The sequence below is a fragment of the Azolla caroliniana genome, unplaced genomic scaffold, assembly GCF_043228905.1.
Source record: "Azolla caroliniana isolate FFs.n. ecotype wild unplaced genomic scaffold, voAzoCaro1.0.p SCAF_9, whole genome shotgun sequence".
NCBI lineage: Eukaryota > Viridiplantae > Streptophyta > Polypodiopsida > Salviniales > Salviniaceae > Azolla > Azolla caroliniana.
In genome coordinates, this window is record NW_028230444.1 from 20,627,500 (window position 1) to 20,654,200 (window position 26,701).

The 26,701-nt window shown below is 37.8% G+C and overlaps 2 protein-coding genes across 4 annotated transcripts; one reads left to right on the top strand and one right to left on the bottom strand.

Moving 5' to 3' along the window:
- Nucleotides 1–689: 689 nt before the first annotated feature.
- HAF01 (HAC13 protein (HAC13)) lies at nt 690–16,375 on the bottom strand. Its single transcript, XM_087324875.1, has 20 exons — nt 15,909–16,375; nt 13,230–13,292; nt 13,108–13,147; nt 12,458–12,745; nt 12,271–12,368; nt 11,670–11,829; nt 9,486–10,578; nt 9,179–9,384; nt 8,872–9,109; nt 7,400–7,739; nt 6,518–6,727; nt 6,039–6,131; nt 5,748–5,954; nt 5,465–5,671; nt 4,861–5,338; nt 4,532–4,743; nt 4,331–4,450; nt 3,579–3,644; nt 1,798–3,492; nt 690–1,537 (listed from the first exon to the last, which is right to left on the bottom strand). Exons 1-20 carry the CDS (start codon nt 16,038–16,040, stop codon nt 1,118–1,120), a joined length of 6,366 nt encoding a protein of 2,121 aa, XP_087181001.1. The 5' UTR covers nt 16,041–16,375; the 3' UTR covers nt 690–1,117.
- Nucleotides 16,376–20,793: 4,418 nt separating this feature from the next.
- LOC147860549 (uncharacterized) lies at nt 20,794–25,227 on the top strand. 3 transcript variants are annotated; one of them, XM_087324483.1, is made up of 5 exons: nt 20,794–21,106; nt 22,045–22,165; nt 22,612–22,779; nt 23,232–23,494; nt 23,948–25,227. In XM_087324483.1, the coding sequence occupies exons 1-5, from the start codon at nt 20,919–20,921 to the stop codon at nt 24,987–24,989; spliced, it is 1,782 nt and encodes a 593-aa protein (XP_087180609.1). In that variant the 5' UTR covers nt 20,794–20,918; the 3' UTR covers nt 24,990–25,227. The 3 variants fall into 3 exon arrangements, with proteins under 3 accessions (XP_087180609.1, XP_087180607.1, XP_087180608.1); XM_087324482.1 differs by having other exon boundaries at nt 20,817–20,833; nt 20,876–21,106; nt 23,232–25,227; XM_087324481.1 differs by having other exon boundaries at nt 20,795–21,106; nt 23,232–25,227.
- The last annotated feature ends 1,474 nt before the right edge of the window (nt 25,228–26,701 follow it).

Below are 26,701 nucleotides of genomic sequence, written 5' to 3' on the forward strand. Positions count from 1 at the left end.
AGCCGAGCCGAGCTCAAACCGTTAAGGCAAGTCCAAGCCTAAACCGAGCCGAGCCGCTAAGCCGCTAAGCCGTTTTCAAGCCGGCTAAGCCAAACGGTTTAGGCTTGAGCCGAGCCGTTGCCGATCCCTACCTACAACCACTTGATGTGTTGACATCATCCCTACGTCAATCATCTCCCCCCCCCTCCATTTTTCACACTCACTCATTCTTTAGACCCACCCATGAGTGACGGAAGCTCAATTTCCTCAAATACCCCTGCATACCTCACATAAACACACACATGTACAAATATACACAAGTAGGAATCGGGCCATCGGCAACAGCTCGGCTCAAGCCTAAACCGAACAATTAAGCTGTTCTAAACAGTTTGGTTCAGTTCGGTTTAAGCTTGAGCTGAGCTATTGCCGGTTTGGGCTCAGTTTGGGATGGCACAAGCCCAACCGAACCAACTTGGGCCAAACCTGTTAGGGCTTAATCGGCTTGGCTAAACCAGTTTAGGCTTAACAAGTTTGGTCAGATGGCTTCACCAGTTTAAGAACCAGTTCAGTTCAAGTTTGAAAGTCCCAAACCAGTTAAGGCTTAACCGGTTTGCCCTTGCCGCCAACCCAGATACACCAAACTACAAAAAAATCCCTCTGGTTCACTTCTTAACCTCTTTATAAAGATTTGATGAATCAACTGCCAAACCTACAATTACTGCAATTTGATTTCATATAGAGATTTAGTGAATATTAACACATGATTCTCAATCATCATTTTCATCCCGGCGTAAAGTAGAGTTCTAACATAAATTGTTACAACCATCGTTTTTGACTCATCAGCTAACTAACTGCCCTAAACATTGGGCTGCACTAAACAAAAGGCATCCAAAAATGGATAGGACGCGGATGGCCTCTTGTGGAAGAAAACTGCAGGATATATGCTCGAATTATTGTACAAAGAATGAGGTACACTTTACTTTCCTTTTGAACACTTCTTGCCCACAAGCTTAAATTGGGAAGAAATTCAGGCTAAGGATAGATAGATTTACAAGAAACGCTAGAGCTAATTTACAACTGTTCCCAGCCCAAACATGAGAGGAAACAGATCAATGAGAATAGACAGTGGAACAGACAATCAATAAGGGTGGTGTGTAGATCTCCGACATGTAGCCCTTGATGGAGCAGTATAAATCTGATGATCATCAAACCTTTCAATTGTTGACTCTGCTTCAGCTAGTTCACAAGCTCTTTCTTGTAACAGCTTATCGCATATCATTACCAAACGATCTGCCAAAGGTGGAATTCCTGGATTCCGGTGATCATTGTAAATATGTGCATTCTCTGCTATTTGCCATACATCACTACGGAACTCCTCTCCGCTTTTGTAAGTCAACTTCCTCGCTTTCTCACGTATTGTTGCCAAGTCCATTGGGTACTTGATCACATCCAAGTAATCAGGTGCATCTTTTTTTGTAACTGGCTTCAAAAACAGCAAAGAAACATCACTTTTTCTCAAGATATCAGCAACACTCTCAAGAATATTTGCCAGCAGTACCTGCCAGAAAGCAAACAGTTATACAGGGTACAGAGGTCACCAAAAAGTGGAACTGAAATCTGGCAACACAGTAAAATTAAGCATTACAAAAAGTAATTAGAAACAAATTTCAAAACACTCAACAATATCATAGTGGGTAAAGCGCTGCTGTCAAAACCAAAAACAGTGTTCCTGTAATCTGACGAACACATCTAGATTACAGGAACACTGTTTTTGGTTTTAAACGAAACAGAACTGATATGGATAAGTGAGGAATGCACCTCTCCACCCTTCCTCCTTTTATGCTGGTGGTGAGCATACTCTGGAGCATTATCCAGAGAGTCCTCATCAATTGAGGCCCGCCTCTTTGCATTGATGCTCCTCTCCTGATATGGTGATGTTTTATCTCTAGAAGCCCTTTTTCCATGAGATTTAACCCTATCTTTTCTTGTATTGTGCTTATCCCTGTCAGGATGTTTTCTTGCCGGTGGATGTTCCCATTCAATTTCCTCTTGTTCCTGCTCCGACTCCGTTTCCTCTTGCCATCTTTGTCTCTCGGTTTGTTCCCTATGTAGCTCCCTTTCCCTTTCCCAGTGACGCTCTGACTCTTTCCTCAGCATGTCCCTCTCAGTTTCTTGCCATTGGTAGGCCCTCCCCATTTGTGGTCTTGGCTGCACTACATCTCTTCTTTGCTGCCCCCTCTCTATTTCCAGCTTCTGATGATCCATTGCTAACCACTGCCTTTCTTTTCTGAACTTTTCTTTTTGCGATTGCTCTCCCATCTTCCGTTCCAGCAACTTTCTTTCAGCATCTGCATTTTCCTTCAACTCTATCTGCCTTTCTTTTTCCTCTTCTGCTCTTCTCCGTTTCTTTTCCTCTCTTGCTAAGGCCTTACGTTTTTCCTTTTCTTCTCTCCGAATTTTCTTTTCTTCACGCTTGCTACTTACTTCAAACAGTTCTTTCTCCAACCTTTCGTCGTCTGACTGTGTGCGGAAGAGGTTCTCTTCGGTAAATTTTCTAGGGAATGTTGGAATTTTAGTCCTGAAACGACCATCACTCTCAGTATCAGCCTCAGTTTTCATATAAAAACCATGCTGTGCGTGATCCCAAGCAAACATCCCTGATGTTTCTTTCTTTTCTCTGCTAGGTGATTCACAATGACTAGCTGATTCCAAACTGTTAATCTTGATTTCTTTATTTTCACGAATTTCCAAGTTGCTTCTTGGTCTTTTATGAATCTTTATCTTCTTTACAACACTAAAACTTTTTTCAATCGCTTTTGATGCATCTCCTGTTGAAACTTTACCACTGCTGGCAGGGGGCACAGAACTATCAACCACTCTACTTGTGCTTGGTAGTGCTGCATCAAAATTGCTAGGAAAAGGAAGCTTAATCTTCTTTATGAGACTACTCTTTTCTGATGCTGTATTTGTGCTTGATGGTACAGAATCAAAATTGCCAGAAAATGGAAGCTTTATTTTAAGGCTTGGAATCTTTTGTATGGTGGCACTGGTAGCTGTCTTTGGTGTTACCATAGGCACAGGACATTGCTCTTTCTCTTGCACTAGACCAGATGCAGGGCCAGAGGAAATTTTCAATGTGATCCTCGGGGTCAAAATGTTGTTAGTAGGTGAAGGTAGTTGTTGGTCTTTGTCTTTGACTTGACCAATTACAGTTTTTACAGTTATCTTTGGTGTTACAATGTTGTTTATTGGCATAGGAGGCTCTTCCTTTTCTGGTGCAGGAGTTTTGGCACCTTTCAAGGTGATTTTTGGCATCACAATACTGCTTTCAGGAAAAGAAGCTTGGTCTTTCTCTTGAACAGGGCCATTGGCACTTTTCAATGTGATCTTGAGGCCTTGCCGGGAGGGTTGTGTCAGATCACCAGCATCAATATTTTCAATTTTCTGAGCAGTAGCTCTTCCTTCCTCTGTGTATAAAGGACATACTTTCTTATTTGTGCGCATGTGGCCCATCTGCATTAAAATAGCATCATAGTTAGAAATACAGTATAAGCAGCTGAATGTCCAAGAAAATATTCTCATCAGGAAGTACTGTTTACCCGTCCACAAGCTCCACAAATTAAATGTATTCCCTCTCTGCCTTCACCTTTCATTGGTTTCTTTAGCTGCAATAACCACAAATTAATCAATAATAAGCATCTTATAACCTTCATCGGACATTCTCTCTAACTATGAGGGTATACAGAAAGAATTACACGTCCCCGACCCTGATCCCATACTGATACAGCTTGGCATTGTATGAAAACATGAGAGAGCCGAAGGTTTTTTTGAGAAAAAGCTTGCTAATTTGCTCAACATACAAGATTTGAAATTTTCATACCACAGAAGTTTCTAGGTAAAAGATTAAGTGGTAGCTAAACTTATTTATACTATAGCACCATGAAGAACATTATTAATGGCAGCAAGTTAACCAAACTCACATGAATGTGGCAAAAAATAAGAAATCCATATCTATTCTCGCTCATAAATTGATGTCCAGCACACTACTCTAAGCAAAAGAATCTTCAGCATTACTCAGCCAAAGAAACCACACATTCCCATCATGGGGTGATGGAGAGCAAGAAACAAAGAAGAAAGATATATTAATGTCTTTTACGAGGCCAAAATGGCCTATAAGACCAAACAAGAGAAATGGAAGCCTGCACGCAAGACACATGGACGCGCAAAGCATGGCATGAAGAATGAAGGTTGGAGATGTCAGCAGAACTTTGGTTATGTGGTCGCTATGTTAAATATATAATGCAAGTGTTTGTTTTAATTCATGTAGTTTGATTCAAAGAAAGTGTCTAACCTTCTTCCCATCCTTCATGAAAGTTGTCTGTTTCACTTTTTTGGATAGAGGTAACATTTTCTTTTCCTTGAAGAAACCTCCATTCTGTGAGCCATTCTTCCTAGCCAAATATAACGCCACCTACACAACAAAATTTACCAAGGTTAAGGAAGTAATCGTGATACACATGATACATTGGTTTTCAGGGAAATAAATGGTTACCTCCTTAGGGTCAGTAATTAGAACTTCTCTTGATATGTAAGTGCCATCTGACTGTTTGGTGCGGATAATGCGTTTAATGATTTTCTTTTTCTTGGTTTCCCCCACTTTGCCATCATCTTGTGGCTCTGTTTTTTGTGCTTTCAAGATAGTATCAGGCTCCTTCTCATTAATCCACATTTTTTTCTTCTTTTTGACATCGTCTGCTTCATCATCTGTATAGAGGGATAATAGGAACATAAATACCTTTCTCTTAGTAACATGACATCTTCCAGATCAGGGAGAATAATGATGTCCATGAACTCTCGATCTACACTCTTCTTAATACATACCTTCCATTAACATACGTCGAAGCTCTGCTGCTTCTGCCACTTCATCTTCTATATCCTCCTCTCGCTGGGCTTCCAATGCTCTCCGCCGTGCACCAGTTCCTCTGATTGCTTCTTTTTTATTTTTTGTACTGGTCACTTCCTCAGTCTCCCCTTCCTCTGCTTCCAAGAGATTTTCAAGATCACCAGCAAATGAGTCCAGATCCTCATTTGCCTCACCTTCACTTTCAGAATTTTCTTCATCAACCACTGAAAGACTCTGGGCTTGGCGATCCCAAATCTCTTGGCATTTTTCTCGAATTTGTTGCTGAAGTTGAAGAAAGGACATGCGCTGACCACGTGCAAACTTATTAAGAGCTGAATCGCCCAGCTTGATTCCTGATGCAGCCTGCTCACTAGAGAGTTTTCTAACCAATGCAATACGGTGCCATCGTGTCAATTTTTCAATTTGGCTCTCGGCAACATTAAACTTGAGGAGAACCTGTAATTGAGAAACCAAACTTTGTAGGTCCAATTTGATATCGAAATTTATAGACTGCTCCCTTTTATTCTTACATCTAACCATGCAAGTTGGTTTAAACCTACAGTAGATTAAGTAGAAACTCACTTCACGAGCAGCATCCATACTAAGGCGTCGTAGGTCAGCATTTGTGCCCGTGACAGCCCCTCCGCCTCGTGCTGCGGCTGCTTTCTTTTCTACAATTGCAGTAGATCCAGGGGGTTTTGGAGCAACTCTCAAATAGCTGAAACCAAGACCTCTTCCTGATGGATCGCCTGCTCCTGTAATTTCAAGCCTCTCAAGACTTCTACGACCCTGATAACATAGAAAGTTTGAGGTTGAACACTTGCATAAGGAAATTTTGACATGTGATCAATTTAAAAGGTCTTACCTGCAGATTGGCTGCAACAAAGTTGCAACTAAGATTCCATGGTGTGATTTGCAGTTCCCTCTCTATATGGGATGCTGCCGCCAGCACAAGAGCTTCATCAGGTAACTGGTTCATTGCCGCACTGAGCCCTGATGGGTGCGTCAATCTGCTTACACCGATGCGCTTCAGATGATACACACCAGCCTGCATACTTTCATATGCGCAGACCTGACCAGAACACAAAAAATGTCAGTTGACTAAGGGTAGGGATACATGGGATTAACCAATATTACAATGCTAAATAATAATTACATTTTCAGGGGTAAGCATTCTTCGAAGCTCCTCTTCTGATGGAATTCTGAAATTTGGTTTCATAACAATCCACATCTCACCACCAAAAGCTCTCTACAATCCATCACACAATTTCTCAAATAAATGAAAACTCTCCAACAGAATTCAACACTGTAGAAAGTCCGAGATCTATAGGATCAGTTTACTCAACCAGAAAGATAGAACTGTGTTTCTTGAACTTTACACAAATACCCAAAGACTCACTTGGAGTCATCAAAGACAGTTTACGGACTAAAATAATTTTATGATACCATATGCTACTTATCACTGCACTTTAGGTCATAATAGACAACGTTTTATGATAGTTTACAGACTAAAATAGCTTTATGATACCATATGTAAGATTTCCAAGCACAGGTTTTTATAATTCATACAGACAAAAAAAGATGTCATTCTTTTCAAATTTGGCAAAGCAGAAATTAAAAGATATTGATTTTTGCCTGAAGATCTGCGCAATGCCTCAAGCGCTTCCTCAAAAACCCATCACTAAGTGATGGAAACTGTGCTATAACCTCGTCAGCGCGTAACCTTGTCAGAGCTCCTGGTTTCTCATTGCTTCGAAACTCACGGTACAAGTATACCAAAAACCTGTTATGAAGATATGTCTGAACAATTTTTGAGCTTGGAGAAAACACTTCCATGTGGGGCTCCTAAAAATAAAAATAAGATACCATGATTTAGAATGGATTTGAGGAAATTAAATGAGAATCTCATAAGAGACAAATGTCACTTTACTAAGAATAGAACGAATGTTCATGAAAGCTTTGAAACAGAATGCCCTAAGCAACTATAAACAACTAACTGGCTCCACTGGCCCCTTCATTACGTATATGTAGGTTATTAACACATAAAAGGTTCAGCCTTTTCTGCGCATATTATAATGACAGCATCTTAAGACCCAAATATCTACTGTACACCTTCCAATTAAGATTTCTGTAAGTGTTATCATTTTCAGCAATGAATAAGAATGAATCAATATAATAAAGCATGCTAGCAGCTCTTTCAGTCAATAAATCAGCTGCATTCATGTGCATGTTTATCTTGGGCAATAATCAGCAAAACCATATTTTAATGCCCTCATTGCATCATAGAATACATTTAGTTTTCGACTCTATTCATCAAAGAGGATGTGTGGGTAGAAGTACATGCATAGGAGTGCACAACCACAAAATTATTTAAGAAAACCCATTGATTTCGCCCCAATAATAAACAAAGAGCATGTGAGGGTATAAGTATATGCATGGGAAGTACTCAATCATAAACTAGTTTTAGAAAACCCATTGACTTTGAATAGATGAAGTGAGACAGGGTAAGAAATAAACCTGCTGTCCAATGACATAATTGCGGTCAATTCTCCTCAGAGATAACTTGCCTTTTGCTGAACGTACAAGGAGGAAATCTGTGTACTGTACTTTATGATGAAAGGCTGGAGCTCTAAACATGTTTGTCTCAATGCATGTTTGAGTGTCACCAGGCCTTATATCACCAAGGAAAGGAGAATCCTCCAAAGGCTCTAACGGAACAGGAATGCCGACTGATGCGCCTCGATCGTTTCGAAGTGTTGCTGCAGTAGAATCAGTAGCAGAGGTTTTCCTATAGTACGTGCATAACCGAGCTCCCATTCCCACATTATTAAGCAGCAATGGTCTTTCTTCACAGTACCTGAACATGCTCTTTTTAATTTACTACATATAAACAAAAATTTACTGCATTCACATGCATACCTAAGTTATGCTTTTCCTAGACTTTGTTCTGCACACACATGCATATATATAAAAACATGTGTAAACATATACATATGCAACATAGATATATAGAATATGTGTGTTGGCATACAGTTCCCATGCATATATCATATGTAATATAATAGAAAACAATGAAAGAATAAAAGATATATGAACACACTAGAGATGCCCAAAATCAGCATATGTCGCAGAGAAATCATTAAAATTCTTTTTTGGCATACCTCATGCTTAACTACACTCTATCTCAAATGAATCATTTTATTGTGATGCATGGAACACAATCATAAATCCGGTGAATTCATGTTATCCACGATAGAATAAAAACAAAAGATCTAGGTATCCTAAAGATCCATGATAATGGTATTAATGTATGTGCTGGAATAATTATTAGATGTGGTTTACAAGCATAACATGCATAGCCAATATCTATGGGTTGAGTGGGTGAATGTTTTCCAACCTCTTGCTATGCAAGGCCGCCATTCAAAGGTTTTGGCTCATTATGTGCTTGGATGTCAATGGATGCTGAAATTGTACAATGCATGTTCCACTAATAGGTGCAACAGGCAACATACACTATACCCACCTTAACTGATACTGTTTTAAGAAAGAGATGCATAATCATTAAAAGTTTTAATGCTATATTCTGGTTGTCACGTGAACACTGCAGGCAACTTTCTTTTCATAAGGTTCTTTTACGAAATGACCATTTAAACTTTATATAGATTGATGTTATCTGAAATTTAAATCTAAAATTAATGAGACAGCCAAGTTCTGATATTGAAGTGGAGATTCCCTTTATGATTGCTTTCTTTTTTCTTCTTACGAGTGGCAGTCATAGCCATTAAAATAGAAGAAAAGTATTGTTTACTTTAAGTATCACGAGAACCCCTCGTACACAATTCATGCACCGGATTTATGATCGTGTTCCATGCATCACAATAAAATGATGCATTCGAGATAGAGTGTAATTAAGCATGAGGTATGCCAAAAAAGAATTTTAATGATTTCTCTGCAACATATGCAATGAAATTTCTTTAGTGGCAACTTACTCTGCAATGAACACATGCCCATCTTTTACAGACAGATCTGACTTTCTTTTAAAGGCTCCTGGGGGTCGAGTTGGCTTAGACTCTCCAGGAAGTCTTTGTGCCTTCGGCCATGGGTGTATCTTGGCCCGGACAAGATGAAGAATAGAATTAGGTTTCACTTCCTGTTGAGCAAGAGTAATATTATCCTGCAGCTCCTTTCCGCAGTAAAAGATTTTGGTTTTCTCTGATGTCCTCAAATCTGAATATCAAAAATGAGAACTTCTGATTCATTCATAAGTATCTATTTGAAAAACCTCACAAATTTTACCTCCAAATTTTCTGGCAGCTTTCACCTTCACAGATTCCAAAGAATCAGATGCATCAACAATAAGTCTGCTGCCTTTGCCTCCCATGGTCTTTAATATGACTTTCATAGGTCCTGAGACTGAAAGTGTCCCTTGTTCTTTTGCAGCAACTTCATTATGATGAGGATACCAAACTGCCTTTGGCCTATGAAAATTTGCGAGATCTTTACTGCAATAAGGATCACATGAAAACAAAATAATGAGTTAACGTTGCAACAAAAAACATTTTAAATGATGCATATAAAGAGGGTAGAAACCAAAAGTGCATACTTTGTCAGCTTTGGTTTCATGGTCTGTAATTTAATTGAAGGGGTTGAATGGAGGACTTTGATCCCATGTGTCGTTCGTTTCTTGAAGTTTGATTTCTGCTGTTGTTGATTTTTCTTGTTCATATAATATTTATCATTTGAAATATTGAAGCGTGCTAATGAAGACAACCCCAGATGATGTATTTCTCCATTCTCGGTGCCATGATTCCGCAACTTCGGTGTAATCATCATTGCTGCTGCATGAGAATGATGTACATCCTTACCCTCCAATACTTCAAATACCATTTGATCATCCTGTAAATTGAAAATCACTTTTGATCTGTGAAGCTTTGCAGCTGACACATTTTCTTCATCCCAAAGAATATTGTCAAGCCAATTTCCAGATTGTATTTCAGAAGACTGTAAATTCAAACTTTTAAAATAGCTTGATATTTTTGCAATCTTGTCAGGCTGTGTTTTCTGTCTTGCAACATCACCAACATTCTTTGGTGAATGTGCTTCTAGCCTTAATAACTGTGGATGTTTTGCTTCAGGGAAATGTTTGATTTCTGCCTTTCCTTGGCAAAGGGGCTCAAGTACAATGGATCTGGAAGATTGCCACATCATGTTGCTTTTTGCAATATCATGATTGGGAGACTCCACTGTTGTTTGCCAAAATTCATCTCTTTCTTTCATGCATAGGGCATCTTCCTTTCTCGTGTTCAGGCCAACTTCCTCATTGGATCCTGATCTGTCCATAGCATTGTCAACATGATCTTCTCTTACCTTTTGGCAATAACCTTCATCCCAAATAATACCTGTCTCCCAATCTTCCTGATGAACCAATTGAAGATTGGACGAGGGGACATGTATAGATTCCAAAATCATGCGCCAGTCATCTGCATCCTCTTTCATGGGCTGTGCACTTTTGAATGCACAAGACTTTGGTTTCAAGAACATCGATTCCTCCAACGAATCCCCTGAACCCTCATCACTCTCAGCTTCTTCAGAATCAGAAACACGATTTAATGCATCATTTATCCTTGTGGAACAACATTTCAGCAATAGTGATTCATCTTCCTCCAGTGACTCATAATGAATGGATTGGGGCTTCTCTGGATACAATAAAGTGAAATTGGCTGTAAGCTCGAAAATCCTGCAGAGAAATAGTGCTGCATTCCATATAATCCAAACAAATAATCTAATGTAGACTTCCTAATCCAATCTTTAAACACCAAACTTCAAATTTCTAATTTGATTGACTGTTCACCGTGTGAATCATTATGGTTCTTTGCTAAAAGTAACCACTTCAACCCAACCAAACCTGCTGTTGCAGCCTATAATATAAGGGAATACTTCATATGTTCTTGGTTTTTAGCAAGGTAAGCATTCTAGAGTCTGTTCTTGATCAATCATAAATGACTATATCTAACCATGATTTAGATATTGCCTAGGGCAGTCATTCAAAGTAAAGAAATATTAAAGTGAACCAATTTAGATATAAGCAAAGTTTGTCACCACAGACACACACATACATATAAAAACATATGTATATACATTTAATATGCATGTGTGTGGGAATAGGAAGCTTGATTATATAAAGTACTGTTCCAAGAACGAGTATTGCTTTGTAGGTGCTTGCTTGGAGTCAGGATTCTACCGATAGGACTGTCACTACAATCTCGTAAGATTACCCCCGCCACTTGTGGGGCATGTGCACATATCGACATATCCATCCTTCATCTGCTATGAACTTGTCCATAAACATCTACCTTATTACAGCAAATCACTCATTACCCCCGATTAGGATTCCCATCTCATAAATCTGGAATGTTTTTTTTGCATACCTCGGGCTCTTCAGCAACCATCCATTTTCTATCCATGGATACAATTTTGGGCTGTGGACAGTGACCTATTTCTAACACATATAGGACTTTCCAGCTTAAATTGAGACAACCTTTACATTCTAGCTATATTTCAGAAGTTACAGGAGCATATATGTGTACTCTTCTTTGTCGAAGCTCCAAAAATATCTATGACGCAAAAAACATTTACATGACGATGTGAGCTAATAATGTCTGATAGATCAAATCCTTTAAAATGATAGCATAATGGCATTCGAGTAAAGGTTTTGATCATATGTATTCTTTTAAATTGTATAACATAAATAAGGATCAGACTAGTTACGCCGTTTTTTTCAACTCACCTCTAAAAACTAGGCGCTTATGATACTTCTTGTCCTTCTTGTAACCCCAGGGAAGCTCATGCTGACCAAAGAGCTCAGAAAACCTCAGCACTTCTTTACCATCTTCCTCATACAGGACAGGCAAATCATGCTTCAAGGGAATATTTAGAAACGTATCATCCTGTATAACCAAAATAAATGCTAGGATCATAGTTTTTAATGACAGTATTACAATGTCCCAAAACAAACAATCAGAAATGCTGTCACAAAAATAAAGTCTAAGTAAGAGCATGTTTTTTAATGAAAGTACTAAAATGTCCTATAAGTACTAAAAGGATGATCGCTTTCACAAAATCCTTATTAGGGTTTTCCCAACATATTAGAGTTCAATGTAACATAACTACAATGGGAGCTGCCAACTATTGTACACACTGCCCACTCCAATTCATGTCTCAGATCTCAATTGCTATCTAACTAGAAGATATTAACAGGTCACATTTGTTAAGTATGTGCTTGTAGAGCTTGCTACCTTTTAATAAGATAAAGAGAATTCCCAATGCAGACAGATGAACCTATGCATTGTTAACCATGAGATTGTTTCGAAAAAATAACAAGGAATTACCTTAGATATAACATGATTAATTTCTTCCACCAAAGTAGCCCCGTGATCTATGATGTCACTACTCAAGTCCTTAGGTTCCTGAGGCAAAGTCAAGATTCCTACAAAGAAGAAAATTGATTTCCATCAATCCACCAATCTGGATTGATAACCAAGAGCAATAGTCAACTAGTTCCAGATAGTGCACCACCTTCATCTGGCACCTCTGCTGCATTCTCTCCTGGATGCTCAGCAAGTTCTTCAGAGTCCTTAAGATCTTCAGCCGGATGACCTCCCTCTTTGTCGTAGTCATCTTCTTCATCATAGTCTTCATCCTCTCCAAGGGGTACTGACGTTCTTTCCAAAGCGGCCTGAGCGTAGAATGTTTGATCTTGAGATATTGCATCTTCATCTTGTGGCTGCAATTGTACCTCTGGACCCTCATATTTTTCTTGAATATCTTCATAATCAACTGCATTATCAGCTTTTCTGTCATAATCTACAGACAGAAACAACTTTTTAGTTAAGCTTCACTCTGGACACATGTCTAAATCTTTATGAGGGATTAAATACTTATTATACCACAGAATATCTTGTTTCATACTAGTAAATGTAAAAAATAATACTAAAAGTATAATCTTGCTCTTGATTATGCAACTTGATAGTACTTTTTTCAAAAGGTCAAATTATGAGCTCCACATAAAGACATTCATTAGTGCATTTATGCATGTATCGGTTTGTATTTTGTTTCTATCTCTCTCTAGATATACATATACATATACATATACATATATATGCTTGTGTTGTGAGTGCATAGAGAAGGCACACAGTCATGTATATGATTTTACAAGTGATTCTTACCTTCTTGCTCCTCACTAGCATCTGCAAGAGTGCCAGATTCCTGTCATAAACAATGAGAAACTTGATCCAGTCATTCAACAATCTGCAAGGACATATATATATATACATTCAAGATTGCATACCTTAATGTCCACCAAGGATTCCCTCAGCTGTCCGGCTAATGCAGAGAGGTGTTCCTTGACATCCTATTCACAGGAAGCAAGTGAGAACCATATTTCAACATTACATAAACCTATATAAATTATTTTATCATAAGAACTAATTTTCTTACTTGGAAATATTAATAGATCCCAATTTATAATAAGCCATTTTAACAAGTAATCCTTACAAATATTGAGCATAATTTACAACAGAGCAGAAAATCTGTATAACCTCTACTAGAGCTGAAAAATCAGACTGAGAAAAACCATGATCTCAAATATGGCCAAAATTTAAGAGAGGAAGGAAATAAAATGATATAAGGACGGACATATTCCAGAGGCCAAAATGATCGATGTGACTAAAAAATTTAGATTCAAGTGAGACCTGATACAATGTCTCATCAATCACAACTGAAATGCTATATTAATTAACACCTTCAAATGCCAAAATGACCTAGGAGGCCAAAGAAATTACCCTGATTTATAGAATGATAAACAAAATTAAGATATTGTCAACAACCCTAGACTCAAATACAATGTGTATTGTTATCTCAACTTATACATTATGGTAGGCTAGGATTTTTTCCCTTATACAATACAGGAATTTAGCTAGATTGATTAGCAGGCTCAGATTTTTTCTCTTATACAATATGGTCGATCCAATCATATCGTGCATTTTTTACTGCAGTCATGATATCTCAAAGATGGATGAAAAATAGACAAAGATGTTGCATTATCATCTCAAATACAAGGTATCAATGACCTATGAGACCTAATAATTTGGCAGTTTGACTATACATATGCCAGCTCATCCATATGAGAGAGCAATTTCATTGACATATGTGGGTTGGTTTTATTGCTTGACGAAAACTTTCAACGATAAAGAGACATGAGTCTTAACAAAAATAAGTGCTGAATTTTGTTGCAGTTCTTAGAGATGATGTTGATCTTTGAAGAAGGGAGAGAAAAACTATCCCCATATTGTGAATGCCTTACAGTTTGAGAGAAGAACCTTATCTTCACATCATGATAGAATTGCAACCCTTATAAGGTTAAGATAATTCAGATGTAGTAATCAGGTGCTTAAGAAAATATTCTCTAGTGCGATATCGACACTGAAGCAAAAGGTTGATCAATACATTATGATGTCATGCAAAGTGTTGGTGAAGAAGAAGTTTACATTCAGGTAGGATTTCTTGTGCAATATGCACTTTAACATGACATTATGCTTCAAAAAGCTGCATTTCATGTGAATTAGCTTCTGAGTCTTTCAAATGTAATGCACTAAGTATGGAAAATTTGTTCGTAAAACTTCTCCTTTTGATCCAAATCTAAAGTTAAGATTAAAATTGCATTCAATACAATAAATATATATAACCCGTGCAGACAAAATCTTCCTTCTATTGGTGTAAATATGAGTAGGGATCCAAAATTTCAGAAACAAGGATATGTCTCGAAAACCTTTACAGATTGAGTTCAGTCATCTGTCTAGCTACCATACAGCCCTCAGCTCCAGAATCCATAAAACTTGCAAACTCATTACAAAATTATAGTATGCATGGATTCTCTTTACTGAAGGCACGCATATCGTTCTTTGTTAAGCATTGTCCTATGATACATTTTCTATTGAACCTTAACATTTTCATAAAAAAATAATGTGTGCTCTGTAGAAAAATTTAATATGGGCAGGAATCAGAGTTTTTTATTTAATATGTTTGTTTAAAACAAAAAACCGGTAAAGATCCCTGAAACCTTAAGAAAAAAATTATATATTGATTTGGCTTCTATATAAGCCCTCACAAACTGACTAAAAAAACGATACGAGAAGTATTCAAAATTACTCAAGCAAACTCAGATTTCTGTTCATTGGTCCAAATATTGTGTTCTAGTGAGCCTAGCCTTCTGATTCCAATATTATCCTCTAGTTCTCATGTTATTATACGACCAAATTTGTGGGATTATTTCCAGAGGGTTCAAGTATTATGATCTATTGAGCCCTAACCTTGTGATAAAACCCATTGTTATTTATAGTTCATTGAGTCCTGACCTTCTGAGTGCCACCCGATATTGTGATCACTTCAGACATATCCCTCCCTGTTATTGTTCTTTACTTCTCAAGACAGCCTGATAATTTCTCTATCGGGGCCCTAGACTTCTGAAATATAACCCAATAATGTTCTCTATCAAGCCCTAAACTTCTGAACATAAACCAATAATGTTCTCTACCGGCCCCTAGCCTTTTAAATACAATACAATAGTGTCCTCTAATGAACTCTAGCCTTCTCAATACAAACCAATATGGTTCTTTATGGAGCCCTAACCTTAAAATGGAGACCCAGTATCAGTACTCTATTGACACCTTGCCTTCTTAATACAACCCAATAGTGTGCTTTTTACTGTGTCTGAGTTTTCTTTCATTCTCAGATACAGCCCAAATTCAATGTGAGGCATCAAATAGAAGGCCTCAAGGCTCAAATATTTATATGTTCATATTGGAGAGACCAAAAAAAAATTTGGCAGACACAGAAAAAGAGAAATATATATCGACATCTTTTAAGAGGCCTACCTGAAGGAAAATGAAGACGTCCTATCAAAAAATGAAATCAAAAGAGGAAAAAAAATACAACAAAATCTAGAACAGAGAGATAGAGGCAGAAAGACCTGATCGAGATACTCCTCGTCCAGGTCTCCAGAAACGTCCACATTCCCGAACAAGAAGCCAAGCATGGGACCAGTCCTCTCCTCGTCTTCATCTTCATCTTCATCACCAGAGTGTCTGTTATAATCACCCATGGTTCGGATCTACAGAGCGACCATAACTCGCTCAATGGAATGGTTTCCTGTTTTTTTTGTGTGGGTTCCAGAAACCGTACAAAACCCCCGATTCTATGTACATGCCTCTTGCTCTCCTTACCTATTCCTGTTCTTATACCTATTTCTCTCTCTCTCTCTCTGTCTGTCTGTTTCCGCTGTTCTTATTCACTGTTTTTTCTGCAAGAATCTGCGAGCTTTAATGGATTTTCTGTGCAGAAACCGCGAGGATTTTTGTTGGGTTTTCACTAGATTTGCCTTCTGAGTTCTCCTCGCGGACGCCGAGAAGCCGCTCTTCACCAAAGACTACTGAAGAAAGATGTATTCTTCTGTATTCTATATATACACACAGACACGTACGATTATACATATATATATATATACGTATTTACATTTATGTACATACGTGTATTTCTATTCTTATTTATACTCGTATTTCTACTTTTATTTAGGGAAAAGTACCAGGATACCCCTAGAAGTTCGTCTATTTACCAGAATGCCCTTGGAAGTTCCAAATTTACCAAACTCTACCCCTATGTCCAAAAAAATACACTTTATAAAGTAATTTATACACTCAAATCTACAAGCCCTATTTACCAAAATACCCTTCGAAGCCATTTCTGAGAGACATCTGAATCAAGCAACAAATCAATCAGTCGCCATCCCGGCAGGTTGCACTGGCAATGATAATTCACTACTGCCATAACCTGCAAATCCGAGGTCACAGTAATCGCCTTAATCCTCTATGGCCTTAGCTTGATTCGATGTTTGCAATTCCTTTCCTTGCTTGTCATTCGGGGGACTTGATCTGTCTTCGTGCTACAGATTTTCATAAATCAATCGTTGATCGAACTCAGTAACCTAGAATTCGATCATCTGAAGACGGCCCCAACCCAAGCACAGGTATTCGGCAAGGCTCAAAATTGGATCATATCCTTTTGTAACTTAGGTATGTAGGGGCTTGAGGGTGTAGCATTTTTTAGGGTTTTAGATGGTTAGCTTTCGGATCCATGGTGGTTTGGGCCCAAGAATTAGGAGTTGTGGTTTTTAACTACATAAACTATACAAAGGAGGATTAGCTTAATCGAATGGGGGCTTTTTCTTTACCGGTTTTCAGTGCAAGCCCTAATTCTGTGGTGGCTATCGCCAACAAGGTGTCACTGTGATTAGATGTAGCTGCATCAGAGGTGTTGAATTCATACAAGAGGGGGGGAATCACCACCAATCAATCAAAACCATCTACCATTGCCTTCCCTCCACCAAAGTCATTCTATGAGAGACATCAACCATCGAATTTTGTGTTTGAAGGGTATTCTAGTAAATAGGGATTGTAGATTTGAGTGTATAATTACTTTATAAAGTGTATTTTTTGGGACATAGGGGTAGTTTGGTAAATTTGGAACTTCCAGGGGCATTCTTGTAAATAGATGAACTTCCAGGGGTATCTTGGTACTTTTACCTTTTATTTATCTATTTATTTCCATTTTCTTTCATTCTTTTTTGTCTGTAAAATACTTGTAGCTTAAATCTCTATTTTATACATGTATTTATATGTATTACATTTGTATTTGTATTGTTATGGATAGTTGTATTTATGTCTCTACATATCCATGCCTATATTTTTTATATGTATTCACTCGTATTTGTATTTTCATATGAATATTTCTAGTTGATTTTGTACTTATTTTTAGATGTATTTATATTATACCAATGTCTTTCCATAGACCTTCTTTTCTTCTCTATTTGTGTGCTTCTGAATCTTTTCCTTTTCGATTTATAGGCAGTTTGTTTACCATCACATTTTGAAATGCATTTTCCTTGTCTTTGTCTTCTAGGTAGCCTCTTTAGTATCATTCCATTCTTCCCCATGATGTGTGAGAACTTGATTTTAACAACATATGCCTAGATTGAGATGTGTAGTTAAGATTAAGATGTCGATCACTGATCAAGTATTGCGAGCATTTATGGGGGTGATGGTTATGTGAAATGAGTAAGAACTAGTACGCTAGGTAGATCAAGTCCATATCAATAACGTAAGCATTAGTGTTTTTGGTAGAACCGATGGAACAGATAATGCAATTTCACGAATCCAAGGTAGTGATTACATAATATGTATTGGGAGTTGGCCTTTGGTATTGCCGACGTGATGGTATTTCTTTCCTCTCTTAAAGGAGGTACTCGTAGGTCGTCATGTGTGGCAATCGTGGGTGCAAGACTAATGCATGACTTTGTGCATGGGAAATTATAAACCGTTGTTGACTATTGCATAAAACATCGCAAACAATTAAACGAGGGTTGTCTTTACAAATTAAGTGATAGCTATTGTGTTAGGAGTACATTTGTAGCTTGTTTCCAGCAACATTTATGGATTTCTCCCCGCTAATTGGGGGCTACAATTAATTGTCCACACAAGTGGTAACTTGGGGTGGATCATTGATGGAGAAGAATGTTGCCCTTGCTTCAGATATTTTCACCATTGGTGCGTGTGTAATGCGACAAGGAAAGGAATGATGTTTGTACATTTTGTTAATATTTTTTATCTCATGCTCATTTGATTGATTCACGCCGGTATTACAAAGCCATCATAATATTAGGAACCATAAGATATGCATGGCTTTGTAAACATAACTAGACGCAATAAATTTACTATAATGATAGTTGATAACAATTTTTAGTTCCTACAATGAAAGAGTTAGAATGGGCTATCACATGACATGCTTAATATAGAGAAGATGAAGAAGATGGAAGAGACGCACTAGATGACATGATAGTAGAAATCAGAGGTGATGAGAATCAAGGGATGCAAACATACATATGAGAACTAAGATTTGGTATATATGGACATTGTAAACTAGAATTAAACATTACCTTTATTTTGTTCCTCATTGACTCCATCACTAACCTCGATATCACACTGAAGGCATGCCTTGAATGACACATTTCAATCTTCCTCAACATTAATCCAACAAAACTTTCACACTAGCACAACAATACACAAAAATTACATCAAATGAACAATGATATTCAAGGATTCTCATATGCAAATGGAAGCTTGAAATCATTTTCGAATATGAATACAAATTAAAACCTCATAATTCAATCTCAATTTGTTGTCGTTAAAGGAAGACAAAGTATCCATGCTACCATATATTGAGAATGTTGATGTATAAGCATGTAGTTCGGTTTTCATATTTGATCATTCCCATAAAAAGGAAGACCATGTTTTGGCAATATTCAAATATGATCAATTTTCTTTACGAGCATCTATTCATACAAATAACAAAGGTACTTTACACATACACGAGCACACACATATGACAATGGGAAACACATTGAAATATGATTGAGACTAATGATAGTTTTTTGTCGGGGATTCATGATATTTCTAATAGTTTACACCATCAATGGGAATGAACAAACAAACAAAATTGGATTAATAAATAAAAATAGAATCCTTTGCTTACCTTGACCTTGTGGGTGAGAACAAAGATGGAGGTGAAAAATTTGTGAAAGGAATGGAGTAGAAGGAAAAAATTTCCCTTCCCTAAAACAACATTCTTGAAGAGAAGAGCATAATAGCACAAAACAAGAAAGAAGATAGTGGACATTGGATCATGGATACAACTCTTGTTTCTTTTTATTTATGATTTTAATTGTTCATTATTTTCATGTATATTTGGGAGTGTGGCTCTCAACAACATTCTTGACAAGATCGTGAACTGAACAAAAAAGAAATGCCAATGGATCAAGAGGAAGTGGATATTTGCAAGCATCAATGATCATCCTTAAAATATCTAACACTAATGCTTCAAACATTGGAAACTTGAGCTTACACATGCTTGCAACATAGGTTCAAATCTCGAGTATTTGGTTTTGCGTTGCATTGGTCACGACACTCCTCATGCAAAGTTTAGTGTGATTCATCCTAAAATGACGGCAATTCAAAGATTGCTTTGAAGAAGAACCAATTCATAGAAGTAGACTCTATTTTTGTGAATATGAAATCACCTTGCACGTATATCTGTCGAGAGGATTGATTTCTGAGGTGGGGACCATAACCAACAGAGAATGCTCAAAGCAAGTCAAACACACAAACATTGACTCCAATATTTGAAATCTTGGCATCTTAATCAATGTCTAATTGAGAGAAACAATAAAATGTGATTACCGAGCATAAAATGGCATTTGATATGATTCTCTAGCGATTTTCACTAGCTTCTTCTATTTTAAAAATCAAGTGTCAAGAATCAGAGTATCTGAACGAGAGAAACACGCGCTTGAAAGTAGTGAGGTAGGCGATTATCGAGCACAAACAAGCACGTTCAATACGACTTTCTATCCGGTGCCATGTCTAATATGAAATAAGCATGGCATTTTTAGAATGATGTGATTATATATGCATTTTACATGTAGAAAGAGAAACGATGATGAACCATCCTCCAGGTGGGCACGCAGAGGAGCATTTTGGCAATTTACTAAAATCGGAGGGCATTTTGGTAATTTACGAAAATAGAGGACAATTTGGTAATTTGTGGGCACGCAGAGGGGCATTTTGGCAATTTACTAAAATCGGAGGGCATTTTGGTAATTTACGAAAATAGAGGACAATTTGGTAATTTTCTGATATTAGAAGGGTATAAAGCAAAACCTAATAATAATGAAAATAGAACAGAGAAATGGCGAGAGAGACAGAGAAGGCGGAAACAGAGGCGAGTATCTGAGACAGAGACAAGGGATCGCAGACAGAGACAGGTACAGAGACAGTACAGAGACAGGTACAGAGACAAGGACAGGTACGGAGACAGAAACAGGTACAGGTACAGGTATAGAGGGCGGGGCAGGGGGGAGGAGCTCAGAGCGATGGCCCTCAAGTTTCTCAACAAGAAGGGATGGCACACTGGGAGCCTCCGCAACATCGAGAACGTGTGGAAGGCAGAGCAGAAGCATGAAGCGGAGGAGAAGAAGCTCGAAGAGTTGAAGAAGCAGATCCAAGACGAGAGAGAAGCACAGGAGTTTCGCCTTCTCCAAGAACAAGCAGGCCTAATACCGTAAGTACTTCTCTCTCTCTCTCTCTCTCTCGTTGCACTTTTGTACCGGGTAGATTTTACAGAAAGGATACAAAAGATCCCCTACAGTTTTTCCTTATTTCCTCGAATACTATGTTTTGGCTGTTTCCCCCAATGCCCCCAAGCAATCCCTGTAAAGAAGAAAAAGGGGATTGACTGACTATATAATTGCTAGAGGAGGGAGGGGAGGCTGATCAAAGGCGTTTGGGGAATCAAAATAAAAACTTGAGAGTGTTTTGAAGTTATTTTAAAGAAGCAGCTGTTGTAGAGGCTGCAAAACCTTGCGAATTAAGGGAAGATGCAAAGTTTCTGTTATCTTTTCCAAACTTGACTTACATCATCTGTGTATGAGCAAAAGCCTCCTTTTGTTACCATGCAAAAAATTTGGATTTCAAGGATTCATACTGAATGAAGTTTCGAGGAGCATGCTGGTATGGAGTCAAGATGATAATGAGGGTGATCAAGATTCACAAATAGTTGGCTCAAGTCCAAAAATTTAGTTAGCAAAGATCTAGAGAGTTTAGACTACGAACAGTGGGCGGAGTTAATATTTTTTAATCTGAGGAAATTTTACTAACCTACTAAACGCTGGCTTAACCATAGGAAGGTATGAATTTGGCAGCATATTGAAGTATAACTTCACCTTTTTTAGACGATGCATGAAAATTTTGTCATATGCCATGTTGAACAAGGATTAGCATTTAGATTGTGGATTATAAAATTGTTTTACCTTTTGAAATTTGTCATATGCCATGTTGAACAAGGATTAGCATTTTAGTGTGAATGTTCAACTGGTTTGAGCTTGAAATCTGTTATCACCATGTTGCAGGGTGAGGAATACTTCTATATGAACTAGATAGTTTGATTTGAATCATAACAAAGTTAAACAATTGCATTTTTTGTGCTTTTAAAACGTGCAGAAAACAGGAACGTCTGGAATTTCTTTATGACTCTGGTTTAGCAGTTGGAAAAGTTTCGACAGATGAGTATTTGCTTGGAAAGCCTGTTGAACCTGAAAAAGCTCAAACTGAGGTTGAAAAGGTAAAATCTCATTCTGAAGTCGATAAAAAAGAATTTCAGCATCTATTTATCATGAATCTGTTTTCTTGCTCATATCTTGCTGTTTGTAGGGCTTATATTTTTCTCCACATGTTCGTGAATAGTTTTATTTACATTGTAGCTAAGCTCTATAGTTTGTAACATCCATTTCTCTCTCACTTACAGCCACTCTCTCAAGTTGTTGGCTTAGAATATTCTGCCATTAAAAGGAACAGCATTAGATCCTTTTTAGCTAACTTTAGGGTATTTCTTGGTTACATTCTATATATAGAGTGGAAGTTAAGCACGGGTATTTATTTTAAATGATATATTTTCTAGCTGTTTTATCCACACCATAACCTCTATCCCAGCACATTGCATTTGCAACATGCAATATTATGATTGATCAGAGTTGGAGATATCGATGAGAATGATTGCTTTCGTAACAGTCAGCAGCGGCTCCTGGTGCACTTTTTGTTGATGAGAAGCCACAATCTGCAAATGATCAATGGCGAAAACTTCATTCTGATCCTCTTTTACTGATAAGGCAACAGGAACAAGCTGCACTTGCACGCATTAAGAACAATCCAGTGAAAATGGAGATGATAAAGAAATCGGTATGTATCTATATACCTCTTAGCCGTCTGAAATATGATTTACTGCAATGAGCTACTATAAAGAAATAAGGTTAAATATAGCATAATGAGAATCTAGCATGTGGCATTGTAGTTTTCTAGTCACGTGAGATCTGCAGTTAGTGTTCATGATTCAAATATAGTGATCCCATTCAAGCCCTAGTGTCATGAAAGACACATATAACAAGAACATGCTTTGATTTCCTCTCTAAGAGGATGTAAAGCTTTCATTTTTATTATTTGAAACATGTGCCTTTAGATATGATCTAAACACAAACTTAGTCAAGGAAAATGAGCTTTTCGATGTGTTATATTAAAAATGATTTCTATATCTCTTTATGCATTGAAAATGTTCTATCTTCTACTCCCGACATTTTTATCTTCTAACTCGATGTTTTACATTTTCTCATCTATTCTATGTTTTCCTCTACCAGATCGTGGAGAAGATCTCAAAGAAGGAGAAGAAGCAAAGGCACAAAGAGAAGAAGCACAAGGAAAAGCAAAGAAAGAGGAAGCATTCATCTGACTCTGAAGAATCTATCGACAATCAGAATTTGGATAACAAGGGAAAGGACAAAGCTGATGATGTAAAGGATGAGAAGGTGAAGGCCAGAAAAGAAAGGAGGGAGGCTGAACACAGTTCACATATTAGTAGACGTGAAAGTCCTAGGAAGATGAAGGAGAGTCCTAAGAAAAGGCATGACAGCCCTGACTCTGCCATAGAAAGGAGGCGAGACACTTACAGGGCAGAATACAGTCCACATATCCGTAGACATAAGAGTCCTAGGAAAAGGCATGACGGCCCTGATTCTAGTGGAGAAATGAGGCAAGACACTTACAGGGCAGAACACCGTCCACACATCAGTAGACATGAGAGTCCTAGGAGAAGGCAGGATAGTCCAAGGAAAAGGCACGACAGTCCTGATTCTGTTGGAGAAAGGAGGCGACACACTTACAGGGCAGAACATAGTCCACACACTAGTAGATATGAGAATTCTAGGAGGCAGCAGGACAGTCCAAGGAAAAGGCATTATGGTGCAGATTCTGTTGGAGAAAGGAGGGGAGACAATTCCAAGGCAGACCACAGTCCATACGTTAGTAGACATGAGAATCCTAGTAAGGGGCAGGATTGTCCTAAGGAAAGGAGAAGGCATGACAGCCCTGATTCTGTTGGAGAAGGGAGACGAGATGCATATAGGATTCAAGAGAGTTTCAGGAAAGGGCGTCACAGCCCTGATTCTGTGGTAGAAAGTAGGCGAGATCCATACAAGAGGCAGGAGAGTCCTAAGGAAAGGCGCGACAGCCCAGATTCTGTTGGAGAAAGGAGGCAAGCCACATATAGGAGGCACAGTAGCCCTACTAGGGATCAATCAGCAAACGCAAGAAGGTCATCCAAGGAACGGGAATCGTCAAAACAAGATACAGTAGACAGCGATGAAGGTAGAAGTAACCATGTCAACAGTTTGAGTCCTAGAAGGGGATCCAGAAGGCATGATAGTAGAAGCCCAGATGGCTTTGATTCTCATGGGATGGAACTGTCATTCAAAAAACATGATGTGGCAAAGGCAAATGATATTCAATATAGAAGGCATCATAAGTCTGGGAGTCCCAGGAGAAGCTCCAGGAGTCCAAAAAGGAGAGTTGACTATTCCCATAGGCAGGGTGATAGTCCTAAAAGAGGACCGAGGAGATGGGACAGTAAAAGCCCTCCTAGAGTTCGGCATGACAGAAGATATGATAGTCCTGATTCCTCCGATGTTGGTAAACAATGGATGAAGTCAAGAGAAAAGAAGGAAATCTCAATTGACAAGAAAGTTGAAGTTGCTGTCAAGAACGAGGAAAAGTGTATTGGTCTTGATAACATGGAAGAGAACAGACAAAGGTATAAACATAAAGTGGGAAAACTTTCTGAAGAAGAAAAGGCAGAACGCCTGAGAGCAATGCAGATAGATGCAGAGGTTCATGAAGAGCAGCGCTGGCATCGTCTAAAGAAGGCCTCTGATGCGGATAAGCTCGAAGAAGCTAGAGGAACGGTTAATGGAAACAACTTTCTTGATGTGACTGCAAGAAATATCTATGGGGCAGCAGCAGAAGGGAACATCGCTTCTGTAGAAGAAAGTGTGAGAAGACGCACTCATTTTATTAAGCGATCAATAGGAGACAGCAACGAGAACACTTTCCAAAGATCATAAATTACAATTTATAAGTTTGCAGTTCAACCCTAAACAAGCTCATAACAGATAGCACAAGGCTTACTGATGGTTATGTTTGGTTTCTGACCGAATGTGGTAGATTTATCTTGTTGCATTCTCCTAACTGAGCAATCATTCAGCATGTCATGTGTTTATCTTTCACCTGTTGTATGTATGTACTTGACTATGACATATTGTGGGATTATCTCTTTTATGGTGATTTTTTTACTATTCATTTGTGTTGTAAGTAGTTACTTTTGGTGTTATTCCATCGAATTCTCACGTGGTATGTCAAGTTTTCCACACCCTAAAAGGGTGGTAACCTCAACGAACAATTGTATATTGGGGTTTCTTCTTAATTAATAAGAACAGTTTCTGTTCCGTATGCAAGAAATTCATGCAAGAGTGATTTATAACAAAGATCAGTTGTGATTAATACCAACATGACTTAGGGACAAACTGAATTGCTGTTGGCTTTGCTTGAATGTTCCATGAAATTATTGCAATGTGCAGCAACAAAAACCAACTAACCCAAGAGAAGCTATAAATTGTGGTATGAAGCTTTATTTGGTTCCAAAAAATATCCACGGTTGTGGAAAATAAGTAAATTAATACTTAAAATATATTTATGCATGTATGAATGAAGCATTGAAGTAAGTTCTAATAATGATTTCAGGAATTAATTGAAATTTTGTAAATCTGAGTAATATGATAGTTGAAATTCCATAACCAAATCCCTGAATTAGGATGCAGAATGTTGAAATAGATTAACGAGAGATTTTAGGAAAGGGCTTTCTGATTCAGAAAATCAGAGGAAGAACTCAGGAGAGAGTACCCCAATGATGCATTTTAAAAAAGGACTTTCTGATTCAGGAAATCAGAGAGTAAGAAAGACTTGGGGGGAGTAGCCCAGTGATGCAGATACATTGAAGACTATAAATGTCAGCAGTAAAAACGTGACAAGAATTTCATTGTTTGTCTTACCAATTCTAGTGTCTCATGCATGGAGACGCCACACCCATATAACTTGGCCTTACTGAGTAACGTAAGAGCCAATCCATTGAGTTACAAATGTATATAAGCCCATGGTTTATAAGGAGAGATTCTTGAGTATCCACAAAATAAACATTATGATAATACAAAGATGTGACAAAATATGCAAAATGAACATTTGCATGAATAAAGATTGAACAAATTTTGTTATAAAAAATGTGCTTTTATTAGCGATGGATTGAAAAAATATATATAATAAACACAATGCCCTCAAATTTTGAGTCATAAAATCAAAATTTAGATGTACATGGATAGAAATCTGTCTGAAACAAAACCGACATGCTTTCATCAATACACACATTGTATTCTTGCATCATGGGATATAGTACGCACATTATTAGAAGTCTTATGGCCCAATTTGTATACATGTGTTTACCTAGTAGTATGAGAGTTTAAATAGGATCAGATGCAAAAGTTCATCTTTGGGCTTTAAGTAATATTTGATTGACCTTATATGATCTCTCTCCCTAAAGCTCTATTTACTTTGGTTTTTTGCTTAATGTTTCTTTTATTACATGAGGTACGTAAGGCTACTGATTCTTTTGGTTCTTAATCAGCTTAAGCCACCAATTCTGCCATCCTACGAGTTTCATAGGCATACCTAGTTGCATTAGATAGAAAAATTAGTTTGTTTTTGAGTTGTAGCTTCATTGACATCT